Source organism: Lonchura striata, chromosome 7 (assembly GCF_050655825.1).
Source record: "Lonchura striata isolate lonStrDom1 chromosome 7, ASM5065582v1, whole genome shotgun sequence".
NCBI classification, from domain to species: Eukaryota; Metazoa; Chordata; class Aves; order Passeriformes; family Estrildidae; genus Lonchura; species Lonchura striata.
This window is the reverse complement of record NC_140709.1, coordinates 3,856,116-3,872,415: the sequence shown is the minus strand read 5'-3', so window position 1 is coordinate 3,872,415 and position 16,300 is coordinate 3,856,116. Positions and strand designations below refer to the sequence as shown.

The 16,300-nt window shown below is 41.3% G+C and overlaps 2 protein-coding genes across 45 annotated transcripts in view; one reads left to right on the top strand and one right to left on the bottom strand.

The window, feature by feature from the left end:
* QTMAN (queuosine-tRNA mannosyltransferase) overlaps window positions 1–10,327 on the bottom strand; it is a 188,653-nt gene extending 178,326 nt beyond the window's left edge. For 8 of the 22 annotated variants that reach the window (XR_014956468.1, XR_014956466.1, XM_085584105.1 and 5 more), the window contains exons 1-2: window positions 10,205–10,310; window positions 788–906 (exon numbers count right to left, since the gene is read on the bottom strand). The gene's annotated coding sequence lies outside the window, so the exon portion shown is untranslated. Of the gene's footprint in view, window positions 1–787; window positions 9,749–10,184 lie in introns of those variants that run through there. The other 14 variants (XM_085584120.1, XM_085584098.1, XM_085584115.1 and 11 more) reach the window with 7 other exon arrangements.
* Window positions 10,328–10,333: 6 nt separating this feature from the next.
* Window positions 10,334–16,300, top strand: part of LOC146766868 (uncharacterized) — a 29,012-nt gene continuing 23,045 nt past the window's right edge. For 8 of the 23 annotated variants that reach the window (XR_014956474.1, XR_014956470.1, XR_014956472.1 and 5 more), the window contains exon 1: window positions 10,556–16,281. Coding sequence is in view for 4 of the 23 variants with exons in the window: in XM_085584133.1 (XP_085440259.1) it covers window positions 15,593–15,653; window positions 16,251–16,281 (92 nt within the window). In the remaining 19 variants the exon portion in view is untranslated. Of the gene's footprint in view, window positions 16,282–16,300 lie in introns of all 23 variants that reach the window. The other 15 variants (XR_014956476.1, XR_014956483.1, XR_014956481.1 and 12 more) reach the window with 10 other exon arrangements.

The following is a 16,300-nucleotide window of genomic DNA, read 5'->3' as shown; positions in this document are numbered from 1 at the left end:
TTTGATCACTGGAGAGAATGGCAAAGTATTGGGAGCTTCAGGACAGATGGACGAACTTCAGGTCATATAAAACACTACCAAGGCTGTATTTGAAGAAAAATGTGAAAGTTTGTGAAAGCGCCCCGGGTGAAAATACTTTGTGTTGCTAAGAAACATCATCCCTGATGATGGATGAATTAAATTGTCTCAGTTAGCAGAGCCAACTCCAGGCATCCCTCGTTTATTAAGAGAATGTTTTCTCATACTGGTAATTTATTTCAACAGCTATGTACAAATAAAAAGCCCTACCTTAAAATGAAACAGAATTTCAAACTTGCATAATTAATGCTACAAAACAATAGAGTTTACATCTTGAACAGAATTTAATAACTAACATTCCACAATGTAAACTCTAAAAATGAATATTAATACATCCAGACTATTAAGAACGTATTTTAGGATTGTCTGCAGTGAAATATACTGTTCAGCTCCCAAAATTACTCCATGGACAAGTGAGTGAAGTACAAAAGTCTTCAAATATTTCTAAGCACCGAACATTATCAATATTCAGGTAATCAAATTTTAAATATCACTGACAGAAAACTGCATTCGTCACAATAACAAAAACAAAATATGCATGAAAGAAATCATGCAAACCACCCACTTTGGTTACGTGGACATTGTCTTAATTTTGCATCTAGTTACTTTTTTAATATCTTATTCACTGTTTCCCTTGCAGGACAGATTGGTGAACTTAGGGCAGTGAATCTTTGCTTTTCTGAAGTGTTTGCTGTTGAACGGATCATACCTGCTTTTCCCACTGTGCACTGCATTCAGTGAAGTCCTTCCAAAGGTACAGATGAGACAGGGGAAGGCCTCCAGCTTCTCTCTTCACACCAGCTGCACATCAGGCCAGAGGAGCTTCAGCTGAAAGGAAAAAGAACAGCAAGCACATCTCACCTGGCACAGCCTTCAGAGCAGGACACAACAACAGAGGAGAAGCACAGTGGTGGGGAGCCCCAGTATAAGAACAGTCCCAAGGTCGGGAAGTAGCCCCATGACTGCTGCTCAGAGATGGGGGAAAGGGCAGGGCTTCCTTCACAACCCAGACAGGAATATGCACAATTTTATGCCACCCAGAAACCAACACAGTTGTTGCACTGAAAACAAACCAAATGTAAAGACCCATTTTCCAAGAACACAGCTGGCAAAGGGGAAAGTCATTAAAGAAAATGAATCTTCATTTGTCTGATGCCAAGGCTTTGGGGTTTTTCTTCCTAGTTACTAGATTGTGTTCTAATGGAGATTTCAAGTTAGAAATCCCAAATTTTAGGCCTACAGAGTCCAATTTAAGGAAAAAGGTGGAAAACCCTCTATAAACTGCTCTTTGGATCGTATCACAGCTACCAAGTCAGAAATTACCACACACAGCTACATGCCAGTAATGTGCTCAGCTAGTCAATACGCAGAGGCAGCCACAGAGGCTCTTCATCCCAAATAACCCCACCACGGAGCAGAGTTACCACTGGAGAGCCCAAGGAGAAGTATTTAACAATGATTCCAATTTGGCTGTGCTAGAGGAGATGCGTTTCCTGTGGGCCTAATAAGGAAGAGCTTTACAATCTGAGCAGAAGCCTTTCAAAGCCTCAGAGGACATGTCTTATCTGCACCACTTCTGCTCCTGGAATCCCAGAAATCCTGAAGACAGAAGGCAGATCAGACTGCAGCTTTCCTAGGCACAGATGTTGCAATCACATCTGCCTTAACTCTAAGCCAGAGTCCTTGTGTCTTCCCAACTCTGTCAGCATCTCTTAGTTGCTTTGGTGTTGGAAATGACAGGGCAAAGGATAAAAAAAGTGTTTCTGATCACATCAGGTGTAGTTAAACACCAAAATAAAAGAAAAACATCTGCAGATTATACTCCAAGCCAGCAGCAAGAAAGAAAAGGTTTTGAAGCACAGCATTTCTTGTCTACATGTTTCACAAAATAGCACTTCAAATCTTGAGATCTGATTGATCAAAGCTGGTTTTTTTTTTTAAGTGTTGATCTAGCAGCCATGAAGAATGACCATTTGTGGGTCAGACATTGAAGTATAATTAAAGATTTTACACACCACTCAGAAACTGAGTCACCCATGGGTGCATATCCATGTAAACATTCTCCAAGCTTTTTTCAACTCATTAAAAATCCTCCCCCTAAACATCTATAGCTACAAGATGTCAGATTTGATTTGTCCCATTTCAGGTTGCTCAATGCAAGACAGACACAGAAAAAACCAAGACCAGCAATGGCTCCAAAGACAACGAGGAAATCAAAGCACAACACAACTCTTCTGTGACTCCAACACCAAAGGCTGGGTCCTGCAACAAAGTACAGGTTGCAGGACTCTGAATATAATAAGCTTCCTCTTGGCATTTTCAGTGCAGGATTATTTAATGTTTTTCTTTATTACATAGATGATGAACAATATAGTTGCAAAATTTGGTAGTTACCTGGGAAATGCTGCAAGCATTCTGGGAAACAGAATTGAGAAAAGTGGGACTAAGGGATTAACAACAAAACTGAAACTGGTGTTTTAATACTGAACTGAATGCCAAAACTGAAAAATATTTCCAATTTATAATAATGATAGCAGCATCATATGAAAAAGAAGGTAAGATTTATTCTGTTCATCACTGATCTTAAGGTTGTACATTACACTCAGGTTTCAATACAGATGTATGAAACCAGCTAAAACGAAAACCTAAGCAATCTGGGAAAGTTAAACACTGAGTACAAAAATAAAAAGGTGAAGAAAGATGAGACAAGGTTAACAGCAGCTACAAGAATCATGCCCTACTACTGAAATATCCACTGCAGAAAAAAAAAATGCTTAACAGGTTAGGGAAAAAATTAGAATAGTATCAGAGGAAATATGCTACCTCTAGGGATAGTTAAACAAGGGATTAGGTTATGGAAGGGTTACACAAATCTCCACTGATTGTTTTTAAGACCTGGTAAGAAGAACACGCCAGGAATGGCCCGTACATCACTCTCTGGCCTGACACTGAACTACACACTCACACATCCAGTACAGGGCCTCAGCACAGAGCAGTGACCTCCCCAGATCCCCGTTTTCTTTCCTAAACTTAAAGGCTGCACAAGTTTAGGCTCCTGCCAGGCAACTCAGCAGGTGACTTGACTGCTCCTTAGAGCTCTGAGCAGGCTTTTGATAGCTTTCTTTCTAAATAGTCCAGGCAGGCTGTGATTGACAATTTTCTCTCACATGAAGCAGACTACCTTAAGTGTGGAGTACTCTGAATGATCCACCAGGGAAATAAAGTCAAAGTACAGAGAAGGCAATGGCAACTGATCCCAGGAATCCAGTCCTGGGAAGGAAATCACAACTGCCAAACTGGGCAAGGATGCACATCCCATTAGTACCTAGAAATACAGACAGTTAGATTTTCTTTTCTAGCACCTCCAATAAATAAGTCTTAATAAAAAGAAGTATTTAACAAAGTACTTAGAGAAATGAAGAGGGAAGGTTTGACATACCTAAGCTTATTTTCACAGCAGTATGAAAGGAAATGAGGTAGAGTCAGAGCTAATTCTCCTTATATAATTTCACATGGAATGATTAGTTCTGCCCCAACAGTAACAGCTTTCCATAGGGTCCTACTTGTAGCCAAGATTGCATACAGATGCTCTAAGTGTAGCTTCCTTATTCTCCACTGACAACCAACTTAAAAGGCCAATATAATATTCATTTTACTATAGAATGAAATTCACAGCGTGAATAGTAAAATAATGTCAGAACTACCATGAAACTACAGTGGCATGTTGGAGGCTGTGACTTTTAAAAGTTTAATCACAAAATGGATTCATGGAGAGGAGTGTACAGAGCAGCCTCGTGCTTCAGCGACATCCCATTGCCACTGAGGATGCCCAAGAGCTGTGGCTGGACAAGGAGAGGGCAAAGGCACAGAGGAGCATTCGTGTCACATGCCCTGCTGAATATTTTCCTTTAGAAGGCAGATTTCAATCATTACTGGGCTAATGCCCCCCCTCTATTAAGCCTGATTAGGACAGACATTCCACATGCTGAAGGTGCTAGAATTCCTGAGTCACCTGGGTTGCTTCTGGGTGAAATACCCATTACTGGGAATTCAGCTCAACCAGGCCCATAAAAAGAAAGCCCTGAAAGACATCCCTCAGCCCAATGCTGAACATATCACACGGATAATCCTAAAACTCCTTGCAAAAAAAAAAAAAAAACAAAAAAAACCTGCAATAGGTATCAGTACTCTTATAAAGCACTGCAGTGCTTTGTATTTAATCTTTGAATAGACAGTAGTAGAAAAGCCATACTCAATTCCAAAGTTTCTACTGCAAATTCCAGCTCAGCTGCTATTATTCCTGGTTTTTAAAGGATATATACATTTCATATATGCATAATAGTAAATTTAACTGTCAATGAAAAATTTAAGTCACATGCCAAAACAGCATGCAAAATAATAGCATACAAACTTTAAATGTGTGTATTTTGCAGTTTTTAGCACATCCATTTGTTTTACAAAAGACCTGTAGATTAAATACAAAATACACTATTAGTTTTAGGCACAAGAGCAACCAATTTTTTATGCCTTGCCTGAAATAATGACTAATTAGGCCAGCACCACCCTGCAGTCATTTCCATAAATCTTGCCTTTACATTCAAATCACAAGAAGAAAACTGACTTAACAACAAGAGCATATTTCTCATTAAAGTTTTCTTAAAGCAAGATCAGGACAAGAAATTATTCTGCAAAGTCAACAAGCTGATGTTATTGTTTATTTGGAAAACTTTAACTCAGACCAAACAAGAAGTTGCACTCAGAAATTTGCTGTATTAAACTGCAATCAGCCAGGGAAAACTTTCAACTGGGAAATCTTAAAACAGAATTTCACAGAATCTTGATAGATTTGTTATTTAGCAAAGTCATCTCACTGAATATTGCTTGTGTAAACCTTTTAAAATAACCAGAATATAAAAGATGTAGTATGTTCAACTACTTGTTGAATTTTTTATTTTGGACACATTCATATTTAAGGTAAATATTAAAGCAGAAAGATACATAGGAAATACAATTCAGATTAAATGAGGAGCTGTACTTCAATTAAGATTTTTGTTTTAAAATGATGCTAATTATCGTGCTTCTGAGAAATCACTTAATTATATATACTAGGCAAGATACTAATAAAAACACTTTATTTTCATAATGCAACAGGGACATTATTTCTATTTTATTTACAAAGGTGTCACCTGGTAAATAAACACCAATGAAACAGAATCAAAATTTATAGAGGCACATACTCCCCAGTAAATTTATTAACACACAACTCTGAGGTTAGCTTTTGTTCCTACCCCAAAACTGATTGGAAAGAACAGGAAAAAGTGAGATATTTTTCTAAGAGGTGGTCTAGAAATGGAGCAAAGCCACACCACCACTGCTCTGGCTCATCATCCATTCCAAGTTTTAAGCTTTCCCAACCATTTCCTTTTGCATGTACACACAATGGTTTGTGATATTCTGGAAGCTCTTCCCTACAATGACTCTACAACAGGTCTGTTTCTAATATGTGTATTTTATTAAGCTTTAGGAGGATTAACCAAGATCCTCAGTTCTTGAGGAAAATAAGGCATGGCAACAGCGAAATCTCCAGTCTTCATTCCAACACACTTGACTGCTGAATGCTGCCAGGGTGAGTCATGTCCACTATGGGACATGGATCCCATCCCAAAAAGGAATAAAACACTGCATCATATTAAATCTGCATCCAATTACTTAGGTGTGAACTCAAAGGGTGTGTTTTTATCTCAATGACAGCTTCTAAAAACGACTGTGAAAGAAATCTTGCACCCTGGATGGTGTTTTATCCATCAGGACCATGACCACCACACATTTTCAGTTGCCAGAGGCATGGCCAAAGTGACCTTCTCAGGAACCACTGTTGCATCTCCAAGAAGACAACATTCCCATGGTATTTAGGGCAATTTCATACTTGTACCACTGAGCATCAGTAACACAGACAGCCTGCTGCACAAACAGGCACTGAATGCCCAAAAATAATCTTGGAACAAAACTGGAAAACAGCATGTGAAGCCACACTGTTGTAGAGCCACAATACATATAGATGTTTTCAGATGCAAAACTCATTAAATTCCCCTTTTTTGGGCCCCCCTAACATTTTTTTCACAACAATTCAGCACAACTACAGCAAATTACATATGTAATACATTCTGAATATTTGATTATATGCAAACCTATACACACACAAATATTTAAATCAAAGTTGCTTATCCAAGATCTACTTACTTAGGGATTTACGTATCATAACTGTTTGTACTCTTTGCTTTGACCTTAAAAAATAATTATTCAGGGGAAAAAATACAAACCACTCTTAGTGCCTGGCCTTGCACATTTTCCTCTAACTTCTACATTTCATCATTAGTGTTACATACTCCACTGTTAATTTTAGACATTCCTCCAGTTCTCATTTGGACATCAAAGAGCTACTCATACCCAAAATACCAGCAATCTGAAATACTGGCTTCCCTACTTATTGTCATTTATAACTTGAAAAGATCTTTGATTTCTTGCCTACAGGAAATACTGCCGATCAAAACTAAAACATATATATGCTTCCATGAATTCCTATAGATGGGATCCAGGATTTAGGATAATGGACTGAAGAAATGGTTCTTAGATTTACATTTCCTACCCTGCCTGGCGCTTCACACATTTATTTTTACTTTCACATCTGACATGCAGCAATATGGCCAGCTAAGGTGTACATTTAAGACATCCTTGATATAAATCCACCAAGAAGTGAAATTCACACTGGGTTCTGTGTCCTTGCAGCACTCAGGCCCCGATTCCCCACCGATAACTGCTCCACTTATGGATGGCTGGGGGCAGCCCAAGGCTTGCTCTCCACAGCCCCTTGTTAACAATCCTGCCACCAAAGATTAGAGTGATTTTCCTGCTTTACAAACTTGGTAGAGAACATTACTCACATACAAATGGGGGGAAAAAAATGGTAGCCAGCTTTTTCTCTTTTCTGAAATTCCTGCTGCATGAGATCCTAACATGTTGCCTTGAGTTTGTATTTGGAGTTTGCTCTTCACTTTTGCAATTTTTTTAAATTAAAAATAATAGTATGTTACACAAGTAATTCCAAGCAATGAGAGACTCACTCTATTCAACTCAGCAAGCCATTTGCTTTGGTTTTGTTACTACTCCCTCTGCTCAACAGCTCATGTCTCAAGCAGTGGCACAATCAACATTAAAATGATGCTCCTTATACCAGTATCATAAAATAGAATCATTAAACAGTTCAGGTTGGAAGGAAACTTTAAGATCATTTCATTCCAACTCCTTGCCATGGGCAGGGACATCTTCTACAAGACCAGGTTGCTCCAAGCCCTATCCAGCCTAGCCCTAAACACTTGCCACTACTATAACCAAGTACTTACCACTACTATAATGAAGAATAACTCTCATTCCACTAGAAATTTTCACTTTATTTCCCTACAACAGAACTCAGTTATCTTCAAACAGGACTGTATGTGTTACATTTGTGAACCCAACTTTTATAGAAACAGCAGTTACCACTTTTATTTAACCAGGTGACATCTCAAGTCTATGGACAAGATAATTGGAATAGCTAATCCAAGATAGTATCCACATTAAGGATTTGCTCAACAGCTGCAGGAGAAATGCCTTACCCCCATGGCTCTCCCAAGCTGGACTATATGGGATTGTTTTGGATAAACATAATCTGATCTTGTAAAGCCAAACAACAAGATGCATAGATATTTCATTTCTTTTCTGTAGTTATATTCCAGCTTACAGACAGTAAGAACTGAAATACAGCAAATGGTGCCAGAACTACTTGCCCTCTCTATGTCAGGAAGTGCTTGGTGTTATCACAGCTTCCAACAATCATTCAGGTTTTGCACAAGGGGCTGATTCCAGGAGCCCTGAGTGAAGGAAAGTACATTAAACATGTGCTGTTTTAATGGTAAAATCATCTGCTTAGACACTTCCATCAGTGCAGGACATTGGTCAGAGACCACAAAACTTTGCTGCTTTGATCAAAACAGAAAGTAACAAACTCAGTGCTCTAAATTGGGACAGAGGCCTAAAATGCTCTAGGCATGTGGCTCTGAGCTATGGGCTCAAAGCACTTTGCAGTCACAGAGTGCAGAAAACATTTATAAAAAGCTAAACCAGGAACTTTTTGTTTTCATATTCTCAAATTTTATTGAGCAGAAATGTTTGAGGATAGTTTATTGCTTTTACCGGCCACTCTGAAATGGGCCTCCAGCCAGCTAGGTCTTTAAAATATGTCTATATCTCTGGTTTTAAAACAACATTAAGGAAGTTGTATAATTTTTACACTGGAGTCTGAGTGACTTAGCAGCAAAAGCGACAGGTTTCAGCTGTAACACAGGCACTTCACAAGCCACAAGCACCACTTTCGCAACAGCGCCTGTTGCACTTGGTATTGATCTGATGCAAGGGATCCACAAGGGTTAATTAACAGGTGTTTAAGCTCATGGAACATCCAGGAGACTCAAATTCAGGTGTACCAGAAATCAAACTGCATTTCACCAGCTGAGGGAGGAATGTGGTGCTCTGTTTGTAAAGTACCAATACCCTGAGCTGAGCAGAATTTTCTTGCAAGGTTAAACCGTCTCTATCATTCATTAAAGGGGGAAATTGACCACAAGGTTGTAAACAAGTCAATTACAAAACATACTCGTGTATTACTACACTTGCAAACACCAAGGTCTTTATACTACATTAAGAATAACCTTCACTTTTTTATAAATACATAAACTCAAAAACAGGATCAATTTAAAATCCTATCTCCTCTTATGTGATTTGCGCAACCTGGACTCACAGCATTTAAACTGACTTTAGTACACCCGAACTTTCAAGAAAGGGGAAAAAAAAGGCAAGAATACACATGACGTGAAGCCTTGAAAATTAAAGGCCTCAATTAAAATTCAATATTGTACTTCATATAGAGGCTCTTTACATAAAAACCCTGTCGTGGTTAAGATTTAAGGTTAACCAAGTTAATAGAATCCAATAAAATAGTTCTATTGAATTATGCCAAGCCATTGTTATAACCCACACTAAAATCTGCTGTTTGCTTTTACCTATTGGGCTCAACTTTGAACCATAAATTAAGCTTCAAACTATTTCCCACAGTCCTTAAAAAAACAAAGTACATGCTTTTGCACCTTTAAAGGTTTCTCTCCTCTAGTCTGCTACTCCAGTCATGTGTTGAAAGATTTGTGCAGACCTGCCAAGTCCCATTCATCCCAGACACACTTCCCTGAAGTCAAAGTATATTTAAGCAGCTCCTCTGCTGCAAAGTGCTCTGTTCCAGGGCATACTTAGCTTATAATAATAAAGCCGATTTCCTAAAATCCACATGTTTTGCACAAGCAGTGTCCTTAATGTTTTTCCTTTCCTCCTAAAAAGCTTGATGGAACGCCAAAACTAAGGACAGCTACACCAGCAGAACTGCTCACACGCATCAACATTTTAATTTTGCTACTTGGAACCAAAAGGGGCTCAGATTCTGCCGCTCCCTTTAATGACTCGCAAAAATCAGCCCCTACACCTTGCGTGGCGAAATAGAAGGGAAGAAGAAGAGCGTGTGTGTAGGAAACATCCTCCCCAGGGCAGCGGGGCCGCGCGGGGCCCGCCCGGGCCGGGCCAGGCCGCGCTGCCCGCCGCAGGGCTCGGCAAGGGGCCGGGAAGGGCCGGGAAGGGCCGGGAAGCGCCGGGAAGCGCCGGGAAGGGCCGGGAAGGGCCGGGAAGGGCCGGGAGGGACGGGAAGGACCGGGAAGGACCGGGAAGGACCGGGAAGGGCCGCGGCGGCCACAGCCGCGGCTCGAGCTCCCGGCCCCGCCGGCAGCCATGTCAGAGCGGCGGGAGGCGGCCCCGCGGCTCCCGGGCAGCGGCCCCTGCTGCGGGGCACGGCGGGCCCGGGCTCCCCGCGGCGGGCGGAGCCGGCTGCTCCGCTCGGTTCCTCCCGGCTCCCCCCGCCCAGCGCGGCGGGGCTCGGCCGCGGTCCTCTCGGCCGCCGGCCCTGCTGCCGAGCGCCCGCCCCGCTGACCCCTTCCCTCCCTCCCGGCTGGCGCGGGCGGCCCCGCTCTCACCCCACCCCGAGGGCGCTCACCTCCTCCTCCTCCTCTTCCTCCTCCTCCTCCTCCTCCTCACTCCCTCCAGGAGACCGTCGGCACCGACGCGGCGGCGTCCCGGCCCCTCCCTCAGCTCAGCGCCGGCCCCCCCTTCCGCCCCGCCGCCCGGGGACCCTCCCTGCCCGCGGGGAGAGCCCGGCTGCCGGAGCGGGGCACGGGGAACGAGCCGTGCCAGGAGAGCGAGCAGCCCCTCCGCAGGAGTTTTGGGAGCGCGGAGGGCTGGGAGGAATAAAGGGGTGCCGGTTAGATGTGAGTAGGAGGTGTGTGTTCTCTCCGCAACTCAAGCCTTCTCAGGTGGTGCAGCTCCTGGGAGAAGCTGAGCAGGTGTTACCTTAGAATCATCATAGATGCGTAAAATAGTTTGGGTTGGAAGGCACCTTAAAGACTTCCTTGTTCCAACCTCCTGCACGGCCAGGAACACCTTCTACTAGACCAGGTTGCTCCAAGCATCATCCAGCCCGGCCCTGAGCACTTCTAGGGATGGGGTAAGACACAGCTTCCATGGGCAACTTGTTCCACCTTCCCAGTAAAGAATTTTTTCCTAATATCTAACATAAACCTGTTTTCTTTGGGTTTGAACCTGTTCCCCCGTATCCTGTCACAACATGGTCTTGTTAGTTGTCCCATTTTTCATTTAAGTTCCCTTCAGACACGGGAAAGTCACACACAACGAAACTACCCCGAAGCCTTCTCTTTTCCAGGCTGGACAATCCCAATTCCTTCAGCCATGTGCCACAGGAGAGGTGCTCCATCTCTCTGATCAACCTGGTTGCCTCCCTTGGAGGTGTAACTGTTACAGGCAGGTGTATGAATCCTCTTTTTACCCACACTGAGTAACAAACCTTCCCAGAAAAACTATTCTGGAGAAGAAATGTTTTGTCACACTGACTCAGTTTAGCGTGGTGTTATCTCTGGTATGTAGACAGAAACATTTTTTTTAATAGGAAGTCAAAATGAGTAACACCTAATGGAGTGACAAAGCAGAATTTCCAAGGAGTACAGCTGTGAGAAGCATCAACACCAGTAACTTGAGGAATTATGTATTTTTTTTTCCCTACTCTGGCTAGTCAGTGATTATGAAAGAGCAAAGAGAAGGCTGATTTGCATGAAAAACACCCTTAGGATAATGCAGTGTTTTGTTTCACACGTTTTTGGGTTCAAAAATCCTGGTAAAGTTGTTTTCTAGTAGCTTTCCACAGTCCTGCACCTCTGAATTCTTGACACTGCAAAGCTATGGAAAAGTGAAAACGTCACAAAGGAGACAGTTCTTCATAGGTTTTACCTAGGCAGATGTGGTAAGACTGAATATCTTTTAATATTTATCATGTACATTATAAATAATTTTATAAGGTTGTGTCTTTCAGACAGGGTGACAGATGAGGAGGCCTTCAGTCCAGCTGAATAATTTGCCCCTGGCATGTGCTGGAACGCAAACAGGATGTTTTATCTGCAATTTATGGATAGAAAAATTGAGGCAAGGAAGTGAAGGCATTTATTTTCCAAGTGTAGAAGTGCTCATTTGTAAGCAGGCAATTTAGGCCTGAACTTTTTTCTCCCTTTTTTTTTTTTTTTTTTTTTGAGGAAAAGGACCGTGTATATACAGTTCCCATTGAAACTACACTTGAGGCACCCAAGCAGAAAGTCTTTGGCCATACTCTTTTGGGGTCCTGCAGCCCTAATCCCATGTTCTAATTGGCCAGTAATCTGTGGACAGATATTGTAACAGTTCCTTTAGAATATTTTTCTACTTCTCACTCATTTGCATACTAATGGCATAAAAATAGGCACTTCCTGCCAGTAATTAGTTGGAGCCCAGAATTTAAAGAAAGAAAAACACCACAGCATTATGGTAGATGGATGGTACTGAGGAAGCTGCAAAATAGAGTCACTTCTCTGGTGCTCAGAAAGTGCCTTTAATTTAGAGTTTAAGACTGGCAACTCTGTTACCTCTGTGTGACAGGGATTAACTGTTTGCTTGGCCTAATAACTTTGCCTCTAATGAGCCCCTCTAACTTTTTTCATGGCAAATCACTCGATCTGTCCTGTACCCAGGCTTGCTGCTGTAAAATGTTTTTCTTTTTTTGCCTTTTTCCCAGAAGGAATAATGCCTGGCAGTCTGTGAGTGGAGCTCCTTGTGGATCACCGTGACTCAGACCAGCACGGAGGCAGCTCAAGGGTTCCTCACCTAATGAGGCACTGTGGAACCCATACCACATCAGGTCACGTGAAGTTCTAAGTTAAAAGAGCTATTAGGAGCTGTGTGTAAGTATGGGCTTATTTGACTTCTCACATGTAGGCTTGACTGCAAACCAAGCTGGTGATAGCTGGAAATTTTCCTCTTCTCATACAGCAACAGAGGTAACTTTGGGTTTACATATCATAGAATCATGGAACATTTTGGGTCAGAAAGGACCTTAAACATCATCCAGTTCCAAGCAACTTCAGTGAGACAGTGAAAATTTATTTTCTTCCTTTCATTTCCCTAAGTTCTGGAGATCCTCAGGACATGGAGCTGCTGGAGTGAGTCCAGCAGAAGATACACACATGATTGAGGGTTTGGAGCATCTCTGTTCTCAAAGAACCAGGGGATGGATCCAATGAAGGGTGTTTATGCTGCTTAAGACTGAAACCTGCAATGCAGAGTAAATGTTTGGGACCCTTAACAAGATCCAGAATCATAGAATGGCTTGGGTTGGAAGGGACCTTAAAGACCATCAAGTTCCAACCCTTCCTGAAATGGCCAGGAACATCCCACTATCCCAGGTTGCTCCAAGCCCCATCCAGGCATGGTCTTAAATTTTTAGGGATGGACCAGCCACAGGTTCTCTGACCATCCTGTGCTAGGACTTCCCCATCCTCACAAGCAATAGTTTTTTTCCCTAATATCCAATCTAAACATACCCTCTTTCAGTTTAGAACTCTTCCCCCTTGTTCTGTCATTCTGGGCCCTTGTCCCTGTCCCTCTCCAGCTCTCCTGGAGCCCCTTTAGGCAGTGGAAGGGGCTCTGAGCTCTCCCTGTAGCCTTCTCCAGGCTGAACAAATCAGCTCTCTCCATTTCTGGAGATGCTCCACCTTTCTTACACCTTTTATTTTCCCTTCCCTCCATCCAGCCCACTTTGTTGCCAATCTTAATGTCAACCATGCGCCAAACTCTCTATTACATTGTGCTGAACTTAGAAGTGAAATTGTGTCACTTTTTTTTTTTTAAATCTTGAAAAGCAAACCTTGTGAAGCTTGTATCCAGCAGAACTATAGTGCCAGAAAGTATTTGCCTGAAAACTTTGAGACTGTAGCTTATTAAAGCACAGATCCTTAAGATGATTGGGTCTATTCCATTAGTAGATTTATAAAGTGTGCAGACTGGATAAACAACAGTGACAGCTTGGGGAAGTGTATGCACCTGTTTATTAAAAAGACGTTAACAAGGGCAAATCTAAAATAAGAACATGTACCACAACCCAATTTTCAGCAAATTTTTATGCATGCCTACACTTAAGGTTACCAATGTTATTGGCAATTTCTCTCTCTCTTTTCTCTCTCAGAAGTACACGGCAACTGATGAGCACGGAGCATCTGTGGCAAAGGAAAAAAACACCGTCTTCAAATTTTGAGGAGCAAACATGACCCTTTCTTTTTCTACTGTTTTCCACCCACATTCAGTTAGTGTGAGAGAAGAAAGAAAATGTAAAAAAAAAAAAAAAAGCAGAAATATTTTCTTTGCAGGGAAGGACTGAAGAATGTATTGTTCTCTCATTCACAAGCAAGCGCTTTCATCACCTCTACTTCCATTTTGCTCTACATCATAAGTGACAGCAAGTTTTCTGTATTTTGCTGGTATAACTTAGAAGGGGTCACAATTCTAAAAGTTCTCCTGCAGAACTGAGTCTTCTGTTTGGATGTATGCAAATTCTACAGCGCTTATGCCACTTGTACTTTGCAGATAGGTATAAGCATATGCAAAAATGGAGATTATATATGTACATGCAGGTTTTCAGAATTAATCAACCAAGAATGTACAAAAACTACAAATGCTTTGCTGAAATTTGGCTCAAAATAGATCTCTGAATTAGCCTGCTGTAGCAGCTTTCACTCAAGCTTGCTAAATACACTCAATTTTTATAAATAATTAATAACTTATAAGATTTGCATGATGATGGGGCTTGGAGCAACCTGGTCTAGTGGAAGATGCCCCTGCCTATGGCAAGGGCATTGGAAGTAGATGGTCTTTAAGGTCCTTTTTAATTGAAACCATTCCATGATTCTATGGTAATACTATTGCCCCAGAACAGCATTTTAGCAATACATCCCAATCTTGGGAGGACCTGGTGGTACTTTTGTGTATTCAAAATTGCATTAGTAGTGTTTTTATAAGTATGAATTGCTGTTGGCCTGGAGCACCTCCAGGATTAGATCTTGAACCTCAAAGATATGTAAGTGCTCCCACCTCCTTTTATTGAGATTGAAAACTGCATGGGTTAAAAACTGAGTAAATAACTAAAATTTAGGCTCCAAACTTATCAAGTGTATTGCAAGCACAGTCACAAACCCTTCTTGGAATCACCTTCACGTCAGTAGTTGATGTAAATATTTTTGAAGACAAATCAAAGTCCTGAACTTGCCTAAATCCTGTGTTTCAGAGTATGGCCAGGGTACAGAATAGATTCCTCAAACACATCTGATTATTTCTGTTAATATGAACTGAAGCAAAGGGTCCTTGAATATTTCTCACAATTCAGCAGACAAAAAAAAAAAAAAAAAAAAAAAACCAAAAAAAAAAAAAACCCCACAATGTTTTACTTCAGTCTACCTTTTACTAGAGCTGGGTACAATAGGATGTGATTATTTTAGGAACATTAAAAATATCTACTATCTTCCTCCCATGCTAGGTAGAATAGTAGTCTGAAGTAGTTTTGCTTTGTAATTTTCTGAAACGAAGAATTCTGACTTAACCAAGCCTCTTCAGAAGGAAGCTGGCTGATATTATCTTACTTCCCTCTTTTCTTATTGTGGAATTGTTGAGAGAATGCCAGTTGTTGCTACTTGTCATCACAACTTTCTAGTCCATATTATTGCTCGTTAGAGACAATAAATGTTAACCAGAAGACTACTTAAAACTTACCAGTCTTCAGAATTTGAGTGCATAGGTAATAAAATGAAGACATTGTAAATCTGGGCTTGCATTCATTAATTGCACACACACATAATACCTACCTTCTAAAAAATAATTCTCCTTTATTTGTTCAGCAATTTTTTTTTAAGATTTTTGTTTCTTGGCTGTTATACTATTCAACAGAATAAATGCTTCTTTTTGAAGGGATTGCAGCAAGAAATGGGAAAACTGGTAATGGCAGGATGAAATACCAAGGATGATGATCACTAAGATACTTTTGGCTCCAAACAGTCCTGTTTTGTACCACAGGCATGGTAGTAAGTGTGTAAGGTACCAGTTTGCTGATGTGGGTGAATGGCTCCTGGGGCTGGTCCTGCAGACAGTGGATGTGTTGAGGGATGTGCACATGTGTCAGAGCTGCACTGAGCTCACTTGCTTTGCTAGGACTGAGCTAATGCACAGCTGATTCCCCTCTGGGGGAAACCTTGATTCTGAGTTTCAAAGGGGACCCTTTCAGTATTTCTAATGATTTTTTTTTTTGGTACAAAACCTGGCAGTCTTAGAAAGTTGTTGGGGACTCTGACACCAAAGTGTCGTCTACAGAGCTGGGGCAAAAGATTTTATACCACTGCTGCCCACTGCTCAGAAAAGCAATGGTATAAATACTACCACCCTCCCCCCCAAAAAAAAAAAAAAAAAAAAGTCAAGCTCTGTAAGCAGATTAACAAAGCTGTTTGCTATTATGGACAAAAGCAGCAGGGAAAAAAAAAAAAGGAGAGGAAATGGGCTGTATTACTGTGAGTTGGCACAGAAATGAAATACCAGGCTGCAATTTATGTATAGTAATTGTTCACGAAGCATTCTTTGGGTTTTGATAGTGACTCATTGTGTTCTTTCTGACCTTTGATGTACAGGATGGGCTGCTAGAAGACAGAGGAAGCCACGGTAAGAATATAAAACTTTA